Source organism: Poeciliopsis prolifica, unplaced genomic scaffold (genome assembly GCF_027474105.1).
Source record: "Poeciliopsis prolifica strain line A6 unplaced genomic scaffold, Auburn_PproV2 SCAFFOLD005, whole genome shotgun sequence".
Classification (NCBI taxonomy): Eukaryota; Metazoa; Chordata; class Actinopteri; order Cyprinodontiformes; family Poeciliidae; genus Poeciliopsis; species Poeciliopsis prolifica.
Genome location: NW_026562380.1, coordinates 1,216,431 through 1,235,563, shown reverse-complemented (window position 1 = coordinate 1,235,563; position 19,133 = coordinate 1,216,431). Strand labels below are relative to the sequence as shown.

Sequence of the window (19,133 nt, the reverse complement as noted above, 5' to 3'; positions counted from 1 at the left end):
TTTCAAATATTTCCACATAGCGTGTAAAAGTGATAACTGGAACATCAGACCAAAACAGTAAAACATCCCACGCAAGGCAGCCAAAAAGCAAACCAACATAGTGATAAAAGGCAGCGATAAAGGTTTCAGAACATACTCTACGGTCTGATGTTATGACCAGCCGATAAGTTTTTGCTCCAAATCCTGTCAAGCTAAACAAATCCAGCCTTCATCTTTGTTTATCCTCCCAAAGCCAGAAATAATCCCTCCCATTCTTGTGTAAGCAGCACCAACCGTCACATGTTTGGGCCTATGCATTCGCTCAAACACATATGTGACTGTCAATAAAATTACAAACTTTATATTTAACTCTGGCGGTCTTCAACCACCATTCAGCCTGAGGGCCAATAAAGTTTTTATTTGACTCTGTCTGTCTAAATCAAGTCCCTTCAGGAAGGAAGAGGTTTGCTCTGCCCAACTCTTGATCACAAGACTGAGGAGACACTGCTGCGCTCTCAGAACGACGGGGAAAACCAGTTAAGACACATTCAGCAGAACAAAATCTGTCCAAAGGCCTTCTCCAGCAAGGAGGCAGCACTCCAGAGACAAATGGTGATCAATGCATGGCATCTGAATGCAGAACTTGCAGGAGAAACATTTGTTTGAGTGCAGATGTTCTCCTAATGAGAGTCTGTTTGCCTGACAAGTCTGCGCTCCTGGAGGTCAAAGGTCACAGGCAGCGTCAGAGCTTGTTAGATGGAGAGGGAAAAGGGTCAAACAGGAGGTTAATGAGGCGTATACATCCACTCATCAGAGAAAAGGTTGTGATATGATTTTAATGATTTATTTGAACGGTTCTCATAAGACACACAGCTGCAGATATTTGAAGTTTGTTGTGGGAATGTCGAGATCAAAGCGATCAGTAAGACGAAGTGTGAGCTTTCTGGCAACACTCGCTGCGCTTCCACTGACCATCATGGAAAAGATGCAAAGATAAATTTGCTTACTGGAATCACACCAATTTTGATCAAAAGTTTTTGCAAAAAGATTAGGTGTTTTTTTTTTTTTTTTCAGCAGTAGCAAAACCTCAGAACAAGAAAAAAAAATGTGTGCACTAAATAGAAAAAAGAAAAAAAAAAATTTTTTTGTTGTACAATCATTTCAGTACTGAAAGGGGTATAAAATGCAAAACTGAGGGGTTTTTTGCTTCTAAGAACGATAATTCAGCTGATTTTTGGCAACAAGTTGATATTCTTGGGTTTCTGGACAAACAGTCATTTCAAAAACCTTCCAAAAGTAACGTCACAAATCAGCAGGAACTGCTCCGCACCTAGCAACCCAAGCGGAACTCCAGCACCTTTGGTTAGCTGGTTTTACCACTTTGTGCGCTGGAAAAGATAAGTGTTTGGCTGTTGACTTACCACTTGCTGCATTCTTGTTGGTTGTGCAGGAGGCTCCACTTCTGGTTTTCCAAAATGTACGTCCGTATTATTGCAGCCATTTTCACGTGTGAGTGAAAATGTTGAGCTGGGAACTGATCAGACTAAAATCTCATTATTTTGACTGATGTTGTGCCATAAATTAAATGTAATGTTTTGGCTAGCCCATAAATCTATCCTAGCCTGTTCAAGGAAGCATAATAGGTTGCGCTTAGAAGTTTAATATTGACATTTAGTTTGTAGTTTTAGCATTTGTTTCAGGATTAGTTTGTGATTGTGATCTTTAATCATACTGTGGGTGGTCAGGATGCATTAAAAGCATTTTAAATGTGGATTTTTCTCGATGGGAAGTCTGTCCAATTCCTGCAAATATAATCTGTGAAATCCGTACACACACGCACAACACCAAGGCCTTTAGAAATACTTTCTCCTCTGCTGAAAAGGGAGTACATTTCCACAGGAGCCTGGCAAAGAAACATTTACGGCAACGCTCAAAAACCCCTCTGCAGCATTAATCTGGACATTTTTATATGTACATGTGGAGTGCAAAGTGAGGAGTTGAGGCAGCGTTGAGATAAAGCCGGCAGGGGCCTTGGCTGGAATGCAGTGAGCAATCTTCGCTCTGTCAGCTTTGTTTACAGTTGCATTTATCTTCACCACGATATCTCATCGACATCCATCCGTGGTCACGGAGCGTAGCGAGCCATCAGTCTGCCCTTTAGTTGGACGACGATCCCCAAGCAAACAATATCACTGGATACAAGTTATTTCAGAAAATACACATCTGGTATTCCCACAGACAACATCAAATTCAGGCTTTCCAAACACTCAAATACACATAATTGTGTTTGTCTGAGCAGGAAATGTGTTTATTCTCCAGCTCCAGTGAACCAAGAGAACGCTGCACACACAGAGAGCCAAGTATTAGAGTGGACAAGCTGTCACAATACGTTTTCTGCTGCCAGAGATCACAACCACAAAGTCATGGTAATAACAAGGACCAGATGCACAACAGACTGTGGAAAAGATAAACTCCCATAGATGCAATTATAGGAATAAGTTGCAAAACAACTGCAATTCTCTGATATGAAGAAGGCAAATTTGACAATCAGGCTACTAAAAGAGAAATAAACCAAATCAGTACAACTTAAAGAGATAATTTCCATAATAGTATTTTTCATTTATTGTGAAACAAATTCTCTCACAAGCACATAAAATGACCTCATGCTCTAATAATAAGAGCATTACATATCAGAAAGCTGCACAAGGTGTTGGACAGAAGACTAAAACCACATGTAGAAGATAAACAGGAGCGAACTCAGCTGGGGGAACAGCGTTCAGAGGCCTTGAGCCAGTAAAAATACTGCATAAGGAACCAGACAGAGGGCTCTGGAGCAGAAAGCCCTGGGAAAGTTAGGCCTGGATTACCCAACGACTTCAAAATCACTTTGGAGTCCCAATCACGCAGGGCTCAAAACTTCACTGACTGTAGGTCAAACTGCAAACCTTATGGCAACTGAAAATCAACATTTAACCCTCTCAGGCTCAAATTACTTGCAAAGACTAGCTAAGTAGCATTTAGCTATTGCAAATCTGAAACATCTGCCTGGAGAGGGTTAATTTGATCAATCTATACTCACAAATGTTTTTCAAGAATAAATTTATTGTCTATGTTAACAAAAACCAACAGGAAAATAGGTTTATCAGCTAAGCTAACTGTCCTGTGAGGCAACATTTTTACTGCGTTTTGACATGCCAAAGTAATGAGCTAGAAGTTTCACAAAAATTAATAAACCCCATTGCTGATGTTGCAAGAAACCCATTTTACAGGGTCTCGGTTACCAAATAGAAATGAGGTCGTAGATATATTAAAATTCAAACCATGCTAAGTTCTCTGCAAGACTTCATTCTACCAACAGCTAGAATGCTAATTATGACAAAAAAATAAGCTAAAGATTATACAGAAACTTAATAAAAGCTGCTTTACAAATGTACAAGGCTAACACAGAGTCTGTAATTAAATAGAAACAAAGTAGCATATCTCCCGAGCACACTATGGAGCTTCATTTACCAGTAGCTAGCATGCTAACTGTGACAAAGCAAGATGCTGTCGTAGCTAGAGAAGTTTTAATAAAAACTCACCTTAGTATTGAGCAACACTAATGTTTCTAAATCAAAATTACATAACAGAGCAAAAATATCAGCCAAGCTAGCTTCTCTGAGACTTTATTTTGGCAACAGCTAGCATGTTAGGTGTGGCAAAGAATTTAGCTAAATGTTAAACAGAAAACTAACACAATCAACTGTAATGTTGTAAAAGGATCATTTTTAGTGACTATGTTTCTAAATAGAATTAGTCATTTTAATAAAAACAAGGCAACCCAAAGCTCAGTTTTACCCCCAGTTAGCATGCTAAATGTGTTAAAGCTAAAACACTAAACAAGGTAATGTTAAATACTAGATCAGTCATCCTTATTAAACTAAAGCTTAATGTTGGTTAGCTGGTTTTGCTATAAAAAGGGTAATACTGTTATGTTATTGTCTTAATATGAAGATGCTGAAGAGCTATAATACGTAGTAACATTAACACCAAACTTTAGCATTTTACCATCACATTAAACAGCACACACCACATTGTTAACCCAAGTTATTTGCTAATAAGGTAATTTTATCAAAGTGGTTCCAGTGCTGAACCAAAACTGGAGTTACAGCTGGTTTTTAACAGGTTCTATAAAACGGAAAAGACCCGAATGTGTTTTCCGCAGTCAGAGTTTACTCAGAGAAATGCCCAATGTCTTAGTGAGGGAACAATGCTAACCTACAACAGATTGGTCTCCATTATAACTGCAAACAGGCTTTTTAAACCCCGTCTTAAACAATAGCACCACTAACATCGTCAACATGCTTTTCTAATCTTTAATATTTGCACAAGACTTTTTAGATCTTATTTTAAGCAGTATTTAATGACCTGTCAGTATTTATAAACTGTGAGAAATTGTATTTAATCCAAAAATACTTTAATAATAATAATACAAAATAAATAAAGTTGTACGTTGGGATTTTAACTCATTGTAATATTTAAAGAGACAAGTGGGAGCTTTGAGTTTTTATTATTTTAGCAACAATTTATGTTTTACTAAAATGAAATCTCAATGTTTTGTTGTTTTCAATGAACTAACAGAAGTTTATATTTCAATTTTTTGCTCATTTTAATGAGCAGCTTTTCAGTTTTGAATTAAATCAAAGGGTTTTTGTGTTTGTTTGTTTTAATAAATAGAGCTCTACCATTACTTCAATCATTTTTAGTCAATTTTTTTCAGAGTGTAAAACAAAAAGGAGGAGATAAAATTATGCAGCTCAGCTTGTCAGCTACACTTCATCTGGACATGATTGTAAAATATATAAATGCATGTGGGAAAAACACTTGAAGCCATGCCTGCCGTCTATTTCAATTCGCTTTTCTCCAAACACTTGAGCTGTTGTTTGACAAGGTGCTGCGAGGCAGGATTCTTCCGAAAACCTTAAAAAGCAGTCCGCAATCTTTCAAACAATTCTCCAAAGCAGAGCCAATAAGGATTCAACCAAAACAACGAGGATTTAACTCATAAACAAGACGACTGTTTACACATGGAAACTCATTTTGAGCGTGCAATACTTATAGATCGTGATGTAAACATCGTAGCCACGGCTAACTGTGTCGTCGCGTGTTTTTGACAGCAAGTGTACGCTCATATTTAAGATAAAAAAAGAAAAAAAACACAGAGATCCACCGACATCTTTTATGATTTGCACAAAGTTTTTGACCAAGCTAAAAAGTTTTCACTGGTCAAAAAGGAAAATCACCAAAAATGTTAGTTTTTTTTTACCTACTCAGCAATAAAATGAGCATTAACTATTTTAATTAAACAAATAACCAGACGTTTTTTGTAGGAATGAGATTGTACATCCAAAGCTTCAAATGTTTTTGAACGTTTTCCTTGTTAAATGTGATGTAGCCCAGTTTGTTTATTATTTTGGTCTCGATTAAAGAAAACTGGAGAAACATTTCATCTGTTCTCAGCAGTAAAAACAGGATCTAGGTCACTCTTCATCTGAAAGCACTTGCTGTATTCAGCCAAGTTTTAATACAGGAAATAAAAGCAGATTTGGGCGCACCAGGCTTTACTTTAGAGTACAAGTCGATGAGTATATGTGACAACAGAAGGGAACCAGGAAGCTTGGACAAGGTGATCTAACATTTTTTTAAGTAGATTTTGGTTTAAAAGTCTTATTTTTTTCCTAATTTATTCTTGAATTGTGGTTAGGGGGCCGCAGAAACATCAGTCCAGGCGCCACAAATGGCCCACAGACCCCACTTTTGAATACACTCGGTTTAGGAGACAGTCCAATTATTAAAAAATGTTGAAAAATATAGAATAAAAGTGACACATTTATCAGACTGGGTGATATTTATGTGACTATTTAAAGAGTGATTTCAACATAACTTTTTCTGCTTCGTCATTCCTGCAGCAAACCTGAAATCTGAATTTGTGCAAAGGCCAATCTTCAGTCAGGGTGGTGTTACAACAGCGCCGCTTGGTGGCGATACTTATTCTGCAACTTAACTTTGAATTTTTTAAAAATGCTTTCAAAGTTGAGTGCATTGTTTTTTACATTCATGCCGGTAAAGACCTGGAAATTACTCTTTTACTATTTTCCTATTGCATGTCTGCAGAACGCCTCAAACCTAAAACTCAGTAATTAAAGAGAGAGGGAGAAGCAGCAGACCTGTTCTTCTTTGAGTGTTCGTCTTTCCCTCTCTTCACCCCAAAGATTCTGGTGATCAGAGTGCTGAAGAGCAGCGTGGAGGAGTTCCTCACCTGGGAAACAAACAGAAGAAGAGAGAGGCTGGGAAACAGGAATCAGGAATACGTTTTAAAAGAAGCATTCTTGAACTTCACTTAACTTAGAAACAGAAATAATTCGACTTAAGAAATAGAAATTTATTGATCGCAAAGGCAGATTAAATGTTGCTGTAACTCGTATAAATTAAAAACTCTTCAGTTATTGCAGACAGTGATGGAATGACCTTCTGTAGCAGTCTGTATTGCAGTGATTTGAAGAAGCCTCTGACTGAAGACATTGTTTTCCTAAGATGTACAGCCTTCAGTGAAATTCATGTGTGACAGCAGCATCTTGAATAAAGGTTCACAAGAAAAAAGTTCTTAAAACGCTAAAAACATGATTAACAATAATAACTGCATGTATCTTGTCGTTTATCGGAATACATTTCTTGAATTTTCATTTATCATTTTAACTATAAATGAACCTGTATGATTTTTAAACTCTCCCAAAACTATTTGCATCGTTGAGATTGTTAGCTTCACTACACAGGGCATCAATAAATACCAATACATTTGAAAAATGTAAACACTTGTTGGGGGGAAGGATCTCCTATAACGCCCCTTTGTGCATTTAGGATGCAGCAGTCTGTCAGTAATAAGACCTTAATGTTGCTTTTCATGAATTAAAAGCTTCAGATTTAGACTTACTGCCCACACAGGAGAGGTGAATCCCAACACAGCAGCTTGCATCCCGTCTGAGACGAAGGGAATGACGTTTTCCCCTAGACGAGTGTCTCTGTACAGAGCTCTGAGGACGTTCAGAGCGTGCACCTGTGGCGAGCGGAACGCATGTTTGGAAACCACATCAGAAAAGTTTAAATCTGTGAATGAGAGGGTCCAACCCGAGGCACGGTGGAGGCGTCGGTGTTCCTGTCGGTGTTCCTGTCAGCCGCCGGTGAGGCCAGAGTGATCAGCTGCCTCATGGTGGCCTTCAGCAGGCTGCAGCTGGACGCCTTCGGCTCCGAGGAGAGCAGCGCCTGCAGGGGAGCGCGGAGGAAACAAGGGATTGTTTAGAAACCGCAAAATTAAAACGTGACTCACCTGAAACAAAGAGTTGACCTGATATTTTGCCTCCTAGAGCTAAAGTTTGAAGAGTTTACAAAGGAACACATGATTAATATAGACTGATAATACATCTGATAAAATATTCAGATCATTCGCTGAACTCCAATCCAGAACCACAAAGCATTCTGGGAAATGTAGGCAAAGGGAAAACCTTCGCCACTCAACCTTTCACAGCCAGGTAAGCTAGTATCAATAACTCTCAATTTTTGATTACCTAGCAACAACCTGTTCAGTAGCTTGCAGCAGTTTCAGTTTTCTCTTAAATGCTTAAAAATAAAAAAATAACTGAAATCAGGGAAAACTGTATAAAACAGGAAACGTCACACCACCAAAAATCTAATCAATAATTATCGATATCGACTGATACAAAATGCGTATCAGTTTTTATCATCCATTCCTGGAATCAATCTGTCAGATATTTATGTTCGATTGCTTTTGCTGGTTTTGAGCACTGTACAATGGCTGCTGGAAACTACAAGAGTTTTGCTGTCAATGACTTAAAATCCAGAAACCACTTGCTGGATTCTTGTTGGTTGTGCAGGAGGCTCCTCGTTTGCTTTTCAAAGATGTACAGTTGTATAATTGTGCACCTGTTTGCAGCCATTTTGCGTGGCTTGCAGCAAATTATTTGGATCTAAAGTGAAAAGACGTTCTAAAACAGACAAAAATCTCATCATCTAAGAATGATTTTATGAAAAAAAATTTAATGAACATGTTTTGTATCGACCACAGAGCTACGGTAATCTTTTTCTCCAAACGGGTTAAAACTGCTTGTTTCTCTTCTTTTTTATGTTTCCGCCTTGACAGTGCTGGCTCTTTTTCAGCTGAATTAAATGTAAATAAAAGTTATGAAATCATGAATCACTGGAGCAAGAAGCAAAGGAGTGAGAACCATTTTCCATCCAGCCAGTGACAGTGGGAGTGGGAATGAACTCGATGACTGAGAATCCTCACTAATGCAGAACGAGGCTGTTTCATGGCTCTGACCTCAACTCCAGCTGCGCTTCATTCACTGATACTCTGACTGCATTACATCATTTCTGATGGGAGCAGAGAGTTATCTCACAGAGACAGGAGCCGGGCCCGGCCGGGCCGGGCCGCACTGCAAAAACACTAAAACACGTTAACAGGAAAACGATTCTAGGCTCCAGTGGAAATGTCTCAGGACAGCAAGAAATAGAAGCTTCTTAAAGTAAATGATTAATAGTTAAAAATACAAGATCCACTAGTAGAAGGAAGGAAGGAAGGAAGGAAGGAAGGAAGGCAGGAAAAAAGGAAGGAAGGAAGGAAAGAAAGTAGGAAAAAAGGAAAGAAAGATGGAAGAATAGACAGGATAAACAGAAAGATAGAAGGAAGGAAGGACATAAGGCTAGAAGGACAGATAAACGGAAGGAAGGAAGTAAAGAAGGAAGGATGGAAGGATTTACAAAATTACTTGACGATTATTCAACTAATTGATTCATCACAATTAATCTGATTAATCATTTCATTGGAAACTAAGTTTCTTTTCAACATATATACTGAGATATTTAACATTTCATGAAAGAAAATGTAAAAGTTTAAAGTTTTTATTCATTCTAAAACCTAAAAATAGAAATAAAATGGAGCTTCTTGAAAATGTCAACAAATTTCCCCGGGTGAAGATTCATCAAAATAAAAAATGTACTTCCTTTTCAAATCTTTTGTAATATTTGTGTTTAGTTTTAGGTAATTTTAATCTAACAGGAGGTCCTGGTTAAATAAGTTCAATCACCTCCAAAAATCTTTCTAGTAGACAAAAACACTCTTCATATTCAAAACTATTTGAATACATTTAGAAGTTCAGATTATTTTTATTGTCTATATAAATGCAAATTGCGAAAATGAAAATCTGGCCGTCCTTTCTTGTTTCATCACCTAAAAAAACCAAACTCCTCGTGTCCAGCTTTGCCAGGAAGAACTATCTCCGTTATAACAACAGGAATGTTCTGTTCGCCTGCTGGTTCCGGGTCTCGCTGCGCTCTCAATGGGTTTATTTAGAAACTTCTTTAAAATCGTCAGCGTGACTTCCAAGGATCTCAAGCCCCTTTCGGACTCTCTAAGCGTTTTGTAACGTCTACCTGGATGTAGAACGGTATTCCCGCGCTTCGCCGCGTGGCACACAGCTTCGATGTCGGGTCGCTGGATTTGACCTCTTCCAGAACCTCGGAAAGCCAGCGGGACGGAAGCTGCTGCAGGTTCCGACTGCCGCTCCTTAAAACACAAAAACATCAGAAGAATTATCCAGAATTCATTCATTTACTGCTGAAAAATAAACGACATGCAGTGAAAGCAGAGGATAAAAAAGGAAAGCAGTTTGGCAGCATTTCAGATAGTTTTATTTTTTCTTATCTTAGCTATTTATTATAAATTTATTGCATATTTACATATCATCTGAATGAACCTGAACGTGTCTGTCGTGAAGTCAACCGACTGGACGAACACAGAAGGCTTACAAAAGCAAAGTACAGTCCGTATTACTCCACAATGTTGGCTGTAATGTTTCGACTGGGAGGTCAGTTAGCACAATCATATCAGTCCATATTAATTCACAAAAGGGGCGGTTTTTAATAAAAAAAAAAAACAGAAAATATTCCAGAAAATACGGTATATTGTTCAGCCATGTTGTCCAAATCAACACGAGGAACAAAAGTGGCATCTCTGTAAAAAGTTTTATTTGGAGGCGTTTCGAAAGCAACAATTTGGGAATCTGTTGCAGCTAAAAGTGCAAAAAAAGGAAAAAGGAGAAAGTGAATAAGGACAGAAGAAGAGGGCAGGACAGAGACGCAGCAGAGAGGGAGTGAAAACACAGAGGAACGCAGCAAAGGCAGAGAATCAAAGGCCTGCGGTCAGGCACCCCGCAATCAACACCCTGTAACGCAGCGCACGGTCTGCATACCATCCACACAGAGCAGCGCAAACACACACTCCCAGCATCCTTCACAACCACCAGAATGTCGCCCTGGTTATAAAACAGAGAGAGAAGGAGCGACGGTTTCCGCAGAACAACAAAACAGGAGGAGGCTTTGCTGAGCACTGGGTGGTTCAAAGCGAACGGCGCTGCGGCGGCAGCGGAGCGACCCGTCCACCTGCCGCAGGAAAACAGGAACGCTGGCCATCATTCGTGCTAATACAGGAATTACTCCTGCAGAGTCCGCCATGCTTGTTGGTACACCGCCTCGTAATAAACCCAGGTTTTATTGCAGCAGCATAATCTCACACTGAGACATTTCAGACAAACCCAACCTTTAATTTCAGTCCTTTTATTTAGTCAGGGAAAAACCCGACATTAAGAGAAAAAAAAGAATCGGCTTCATAAAATCCGAATGTGACATGGTTAAGTTAATCAGAGTACAACAAAGAATAGTATATACTTGATTCCTAAGTTGAAATTCCTTATTTCCTGACAAGTTGCTCCATCCAAAGTGTTAAATATTCATAAATAAAATCAAAGAATCTTATCAATTATTTTCAGTCTAGTTTATAGTGCAAATGTCTCACTTTAAATAAGACAAAACTAACTTATCAGTAACTTCTCAGCAATAAATAGCAGCTTGTTTTAAGTAAATAATTCCTTAATATTGATAGAAATAAATAGAAATAGAAATAAATACGTAATATTGATGATTATTTCACTTTAAAAAAATGACATTTTTCCCATGTTGTGAATTAAATAATCTGCCAGTGGAACTAGTTGCTTATTCTGGTCAAAACAACATCTGGAAAAGTATGAAGTGTGTGAATATTTACACGTAATCAGGAAGTAGACATTAGGGGAAAAAGGAAACCCAGCAAATCTGTCTTATTTAAATAAATCCACCTCCTCAATGCTGAGGCATTACAGGGCATCAGAATGAACTCGGATAAACTCAGGTATTCAGCAAATCACTCAGTTGCTTTTTATAAATTACTTCATATAAATTTATTGTTTATTTTTTCTACAGCAGGGAAAGTTGTGTCAAAAAAGCGTAACAGACTACATTTCAAAATGTTGGAAAAACTTATTTTTTTATATAAAAAATTGTGAAAAAAGAACAAAAAACAATCCACAAGCATCACTTAAATTTTCACATTATTTATTGACTGTATCTAAAAATATCAAATATATTTTTAATTTAACTGAAGATATGACATAATAGAAAATAGGTCATCAAATCAGTCTGTCAACGACGTTGCCTGTAGGGATTTTTAATGTCCAGCAGGTGGCAGTATTCAGTGACACAGTATCAACACAGTTTTGCTGTGAGTCAAAATGCCTCATTTACCCATCATTCCTCAGAATGTTACCTTTCAGCCTCTGTTGGCCCGAGTAAAAACACACACACACACACACACACACACACACCTGCAGAGCATGTCGGTGAGCCGCACGAAGCCCACGTACGCCAGTTCAAAGGCGCCTCGATGGCGGGACTGGAGGAGCTGCTGGCGGAAGTACAAACCGACTCCTTCCACCTGGAGGAGAGAGAACCAGATGAGAGGAGCAGCAGCTGCTGGTGTTTCCTGTTAGCCAGTCAATCAATCAATCAATCAATCAATCAATCAATCAATCAATCAATCAAATCAAACAATCACAAGGTAAAGTGAAACAAACTCTATCGTCTCCATTTGCCTGATTATTTCTCTTTTCTCTCTTTCTACCAAAACAGAAAAAAGTTAACGTTTTACTGGATAATTGAATTATTATTTTTATGAAAATTAAAAAAAAAAAATTAATTTCCTTCTCATCTGGATGTAAATTCAAATTAAAATACACTCAGGTGGACTTTGTTGATTAATTAGGTTTATTTACAAGTATCTGAGTTAAATATGTTGGAATAAATCAATTAATTACATGAGATTAAATTAAAACAAGCATGATTTATTGTTTTTCTATTTTCTTTCTCTTTCCACCAAAAACTGGATGACAAAAGTCTTCAGTCTAGAGCTTTAATCTTTTATTTGTCATTTCCGTTATTTATTTTGGATATTTAAAATGTATTAAATGTTCATCAGAATTTAAAGTTCGTTGACTCAAAACAATATTATTATTTATCACAATAACTATAATTTATCATCTGGGACAATTTGCTATCATTTCCTTTTTTAAAGAAATAGAAATGAATACTGACTTTCCTTCATGGTCTGAATGTATCCTTTGTTTTAAACGATTTAATTGTTTCATATTCATATCAACAAGTTCTGCAGAGGTCGATAAATGGGCCGTTCATGAATCGGAGAGCACTGGTCTTAAAGGTGCAGTACGCAGCCTTAATAAAATGTTTGTCTTATTTTATTTGATAAAACTGTCAATAGATAATGTGTTCAAAAATCAAGTTATTCTTTGTGGTTCCACTGTCATCTGCAGAAATACACAGATACAAGTCAAAAACAACCAATCAGAGCCAGGAGAAGGGCCATAGCGCTGTCAATCATGCTCATGTACATGCCACTTACCCGCTCCCATACAGCGGTCAAAATGGCTGAATTGTTGAGGCTGTTCCAGTGGTGGAAAAACAGCTTATTGTAATTTGTTTTATGTGATCAATTCACATTATGTAGCCACAAAGCAAAGAAAAGGTGTCCAATTAAAAAGCAACAATCAGGTAATAATAATGACAATGATGATAACAATTCAATAAATTACAGTTGAGAAGACGGGGAATAAAGATATAACTAAATACCAGTTTACAAATTATTTGTTGTGTTGCATACAATGAGATGAGAAGAAAAAAAAAGGAAAAGGAAGAAAAAAAGACGCCCTAATTTAATTGATTAACTGATTTATTGTTAAATACTGCAGCTTTAAGCATCATGCTTCACGCTGACCTCTGAGTCAGGGTTTCTCTGCTCAGTGGTGGAAACGCTCCTGAAAGAGCAGCGGTCCAAAATTCCTCCGCAGCGACCAGAGAGCGAGAGCGACCGCCACACCGAGGCAGAGCGACTGATGAAAGACGAGTCCTGATAAGTGTTTTCTGTTTACCCTGACTGTACTTTAGAGGTGACTAACCAGAACTAAAAGGGTAATTACATGTGTGTAACCCAGAGACCAGAATAAAACCTCATAAAACGGAGCGGACGCACTTGATGTGGATGTGGATCAGCTTACGACGAGCAGGTGCTCCGAGTCTGGAATGTCCCGACACGCCAGCCATCGGTCACAAATTCAACAAATATGTGATGTTAACAATAAAAAGATCTCCTTTGTGGCCTTAGCACATCAAGCCGTGAGAGTGGCATGTCAGTAGCGTGACAAGTGTGCTGAAATAAGGACGCTGAGACATCCACATAATGGCCACTGTCAGTAAAACCATCCAGTTAGTAATAGTGTTACCGACGGCGTTCTAACTATACACACGCAGAGACGCGCCGGGCCGTTTCTGTGGCAGTGTGTAAACTGTTGAGCGTGCTGCAGGTGAGGCGGCAGGGCGAGGCGGACGCAGCGCTCCGGCTCCCTGTCATTAAGGCTGTGGTATCACCACCACCGGAGCAGCAGCCAGGCCCCGGCTTAGTCAGGGGTGGCACGGAGGGCACGGGGAGGGGTGGCACAGTCCGGAGGCACAAACGGCGCCCGATACGGCCCGCAGGGCTCGGTTCTCACAGTAAAACTACAGCTTTTTCAGGTTTTCTGACCTTTCACGAATCACACTTTGGAGACTAAAACAATACAAATGAACTATTCCTGCAGGGAGGAGGTATCCTGAACGTTTAATTTATCAAAAACCTTATAAGCCAAGCTTTATTTCAGTAAGTTATGGAGCCATTAGGAATAAAAAATATGATTTATATGATCGCCTGGAACATTGGATGGTGATAGGCACCAGCATCCCACTAGGGAAGAAGGTGTTAGGAAATGGATGGATGGAAATAGGATTTACATTAAAACAATGCAAACAAATCATGTTAAAGGTGACCTTCCTTAAATAGGTTCCTGTAGGTCAACGATTTATGCAAAAAATTTTCATTGCATTTTCTGCACACATTCATTCTTAGATCTCAGTCTGCTCAGTTCTGCGCAACTATGCAACCGTACATATTTGAAAAGCAGAAGTGGAGCCTCCTGCACAAGCAGCAAGATCGGAGCAAGGGGTTTCTGGGTGGCAAGTCCACAACCAAGCAGCTGCCATTGTACAGCGCATACCAGGGTAAAACCAGCTGACCAAACGTGCTGGAGCTCAGCTCTGGTTGCTAGGTAACAGGCGGAACTCTGCTGGGGTTGGTAGGCAACTGATCATGTGACGCAACATTAAGAATGTTTTTAAAAGGCCCATTTTCCAAATACAAAAAAAAAAACTTTGACAGTTGAGTGGATTTTTTTAAAGCGCTTTGCTGTTTTTAGAAGCAGTAGAGACCAAAACAGAAGTACAAAAACATGCAAAGTGTGAGTTTTGCTTAATAGATCCACTTTAAGGTGAATGACTTTCCTGCTCAAATTAAACATAACAATGTCTAAAACAATTTCTCTTGCTAACTTTTCTGGCATTTAGCAAATATAAATCATTTTGGTAATTGTTATTAACCTAAAATAAGAAAAATTTTGTTTGATTTAACTTGAGATGGTGAGAAAAAAAATCATGTCTCTTTTTATCTGGCGTATGAAAATAGTTTCAACTGTAAATAATGTATTTTTTCCCACATTTAGTCATTTAATCAAACATTAGACCACACTTCATGACTAAATTCTGCTGTTTGAATGTCAAACACTTGAAAACACCTAATTGAAAGGATTTCAAGAATCTGTGTGTGAAAAACCAGAACAGGAAACTCAAAAATCCGTTTTACTGCAGATGAAGCAACAGATGAAACCAAGAATCCTCAGAAGAAAATACGTAGGGCTTAGACAGCCTTAGTCCGATCTTTTAATCTGCTTTACGGCGGGTCAGTCGACCCGACTGACCCTCAACCGGCCAGAGCGGACCGCAGCAGAACCAAGCCCAATGACTTATCACGACGGGCTCCAGGACAGGACTGACCTCACCGGGGGTAAAAATGGCAGCGACAGTCACCGTTAGATGGCTGGCGGCCGCCGGAGCCCAGACCGCTGCGGTGCCGAGCTGGGCCGAGCCTATTTAAAGCCTTCCCCCTCCGAAGGTTCCCGTCTGTGTAACCGTTAAAACGGGCCGTGCAGGTTTCCTGTGCAGGGCGTGGGGGGCAGGAGGGAGGCAACAGAGAGGGCTTTATTTAGACATCAACTTCCTGTTTGCAAATGTTTCCCAGAAAAAAAATCCATGTGGGGGGAGAGAGAGAGGGAGAAGGATGGAGAGAGAGTGAGAGAGAGGGAGGAAGAGGGAGAAAAAGAGAGGGAGTAAGAGAGAGAAAGAGAGAGAAGGAACAAGGGGGAGAGACAGAGAGAGAGGGGGAAAGAAAGAGAGAAAGGAGAGAGAGAGGGAGCAAGAGGGAGGGAAAGAGAGGGATGAAGAAAGAGAGGGAGAAAGAGAGAGGGAGAAAGGAGAGAGAGATGCTTCCCTGACTAATTACATGTGCGGCTCGGCGCTCTGGCATGAACCTAAATAGCAAACTTCCTGTTACAAAAACGTCTGAAGATTCTGCTACAGAAGAACCGGTTCTGGTCCGAATACGGTCCGATAATTAAAACCAGCGTAAAGCAACCACAACTGAAATCATTCAATTGTAGATTAGGACAAATATCCCAATTAAACTTATTTAATATATGTTCTTTTTTAGCCTCTCAAAACTGTTTATAAGCAATATTTAATATAAGCAAAAGTTTTAACATGTAATATATTAAATATATTCTATAAAAATTCAGTATTTTTTTAATTTAAAGAAAATATTTTTCAACATATGTTCTTTTTTTAATACATTATATAAAATATTTTTAATTTAGCTAAAATATTCACTTTATTTTTTTAAATAACGCAATATTTTTTTTTAAATTTAAAGGAAATATTTTATAAATATATTACTATCCGTTTTTGAGAATATAAAAATTTTTAATGGGACAAATCAACCATCCAATCTACAGTGAAGAGAAGGGATTGCTGCAAAGTTAACGACTTCGGTTTAGAAGAGACGTTAACAAGCAGCAAAGATGCCCACAGGTGGGAAAGGGAAACTATGAGGAGTGGATTTACTGGAGGTGCATGAAAATAACAGCAAGAGTGAAAAGAAAAGTATAAAGATGTTAACCAAACTAAAAGTATTCCTCTCCACCAGAACCAGATGAATCAGTGTTGGTGGTCTGCTGCACACAAGAACACATAAATCACAACTAAGCCCAGCGCAGGTCATGAAATGGACCATGCATGGATGAAAAAGGTCAATAAATGGACCACAAACGTTAAACTAAACAACATGTGAATCAGCCTGAAAACCAGCATCTCTTTTTTATTTTAGTTTATGCTGCTGCGGCTTCAACGGACAGGACGCTTTAGAAAACGGGAGATATTTTTGAACGAAAAGCAAACTGGCGAAACAGCTGGCGCCTCCATAAAACGCGTATCTTTCGCTCGGTTTATTTATAGTTTGAAAAATTTAAGTAAATGACGAGCATCTTTGGAAAATTTAGAGTCTGAACTTTGATGCATCAATTTTGAATGATTAATTTCAGCGATTTTTGTTTTAACAAAAAAAAAAAAACCGGGCCAAAGGCAAATCCCAGCTGAGGAGATGCTCATTTTGGAAGACACATCTGGCCACTCAAATTGTGTCTGGATTCAGGAATGAGTCCTGAATAATTCTGACCGCTGATGCTAACAAACTCCAACAGGCAACGGGGGGAAAAGGTTTCGGTGAAGGTGAAGAGTTCAAAGGTTCCTGTTGTCCGCCTGGTCTGTGGCATGTGTTTGTTAAACCAGAGGTTGTATAATAAGACCAACTAGCATGGTTACTGGAGAAAACATGATATCTGAGATGTCCTCACCCATTATCTCCTCTGGTTCTATCTCAGGTGTGAGCCCACCTGTCCAACAACCCTTCTGGGTTCACCTGCCGCTGAAACGCTTTAATGCTGGAGCATTATTTATTTACGTATAATCACATAATGATGAACAGAAAGAACACCCTAAATAAAAAGAGAAGGCTTATTCTGCAGATTTTTCATTTAATCCTTCATATACAATATTAGATGGTCGTTAAAAGAGGAAAATAAATTATTCAATTCCTTTCTTAAATAAGATAAAATGAAAGATTTTGAGCTTAAAATGCAATAACAGCATTTATTTAAACACTTGATCATTTGAAGCAACTGGAGCTAAAAAAATACTTTTAACATCAAAATGTGAAAAGCTCAACCCTTTGTGCTGAACACAGTGTAGGGTTGATGTGTTTATGTTTTTAACAAAAAGTGCTTCACAGGAAATTTGTTTGTTTCTTATAAGTGAAGCTTGACGAGGTTTTGGCAGAACAAAGAAAGTTTTTTAACCTCAAATATAAAATATATATATTTTTGTTCAGCTGTCAATTGCTCTGAAAATGTTGTTTGTGCAAATATTCTTTTTTTGGAGTCTGTATGTTTCATTTAATGATTACTTGATTATTAAATTGGTTGACAATTATAGTTATAATCAATCAATCACGATTAATTTGATTAATCATTTCAGCCAAACAGAGCGACTTTAAAACGTAATGCAAACCTTTCTCCAAAAGCCTCAAAAATAAATATGTCGTCACTGGGTTGAAAAGATTTGGTGGTAAGAACGAAAATCTGCAGAATGTGCCAATTTTTTATCTGATTAATCAGTTGATCGATTGCGAATATGATGAAAGTTGAAGCCCTAAGTCAGAGCGATACTAAAAACACAGAGAAGCCAAATCAGGCTTTTACTGTGATCCCATGTTTTGGCTGGTATGCCAAACATGCTCTTCTCATTCTTTATAAAAGTCTCTGTGATCTGTGTGATTTAAAAAGTGGTTATCAACTTGAACTCTAACAACCTTTGGCATCCAACCTGAAAATCATTCACCCCATTATTTGATCACTTGGCTTGTTTTTCAGTTTTTTGTGGGTTAGTAAAAGTTTTGGGGATTTGACTTTTGCTGATAATGAACACAAACGTTTTAATTCTTCCTGTTTTCTCTTCAGACCTAAGGGAAAACACAAACATGTAGCCATCACCCCCCACGCAGACAAACACAGGCGATGTCTGGCTCTCATGTTATTATGAACATGCTGAACCGCTCAGACAACTATTCCTGTGTCTGTGTGTCTATGTGTGTGTGTGTGTCGGTGCTTTCCTGCTGGTGTTGGGAAGTGATTTGGAAAGAATGCAGTGGAAAAGGGAGGTGCGTCGCGGCCGTTAAACCAGCAGGGTTGCGCCCCAAATGAAAGCGCGCCACTAACGAGAGCGGATGCTAATTGAAGAGCCTCCCAGTGTGGGGTCACAAACGCACAGACACTCGATTTAAAACGCGGCTGAGGATGCTGCGGCTTGACAACTGCTCCGGTTTCTACAACTTTTTCAGAGTCAGCTGGAAGGACCCAGTTACAGCATCATTATTACGCTAATCAGAGAGAAAACAGAGGTAATTAGTAGCAGTCAATCATCCCCACTGATCTGAAAACACATTAGCTGGAGAAATATCAATTTCTTAATTCCAAAATGTACATTGCTCTACTGTCTTAATTAGAGATTATTAATTTGGACATTACAATTTTAAGTATGATGCTAATTATACCCATCAGGCACATAAGGAATGAAATAGACTTTCCATTTTGTTGATCTGAATATGAAATTAAGTAAAAATATGTTTGTTTTACCATCATTGCTTCAGAAATGCAGCTAAATGGCATAAAATTTGCAACTTTTTT

At 38.6% G+C, this 19,133-nt stretch overlaps 1 protein-coding gene across 2 annotated transcripts in view; it reads right to left on the bottom strand.

Annotated features, from left to right (window-relative positions):
- The window catches only part of thada (THADA armadillo repeat containing), a 92,244-nt gene that overhangs the window by 58,517 nt on the left and 14,594 nt on the right, over positions 1–19,133 (bottom strand). For both annotated transcript variants that reach the window (XM_055029365.1, XM_055029364.1), the window contains 5 exons: positions 11,730–11,839; positions 9,466–9,598; positions 7,144–7,278; positions 6,950–7,072; positions 6,186–6,277 (listed from right to left, as the gene is read on the bottom strand). In XM_055029365.1, coding sequence (XP_054885340.1) covers positions 6,186–6,277; positions 6,950–7,072; positions 7,144–7,278; positions 9,466–9,598; positions 11,730–11,839 — 593 coding nt within the window. The remainder of the gene's footprint in view (positions 1–6,185; positions 6,278–6,949; positions 7,073–7,143; positions 7,279–9,465; positions 9,599–11,729; positions 11,840–19,133) is intronic.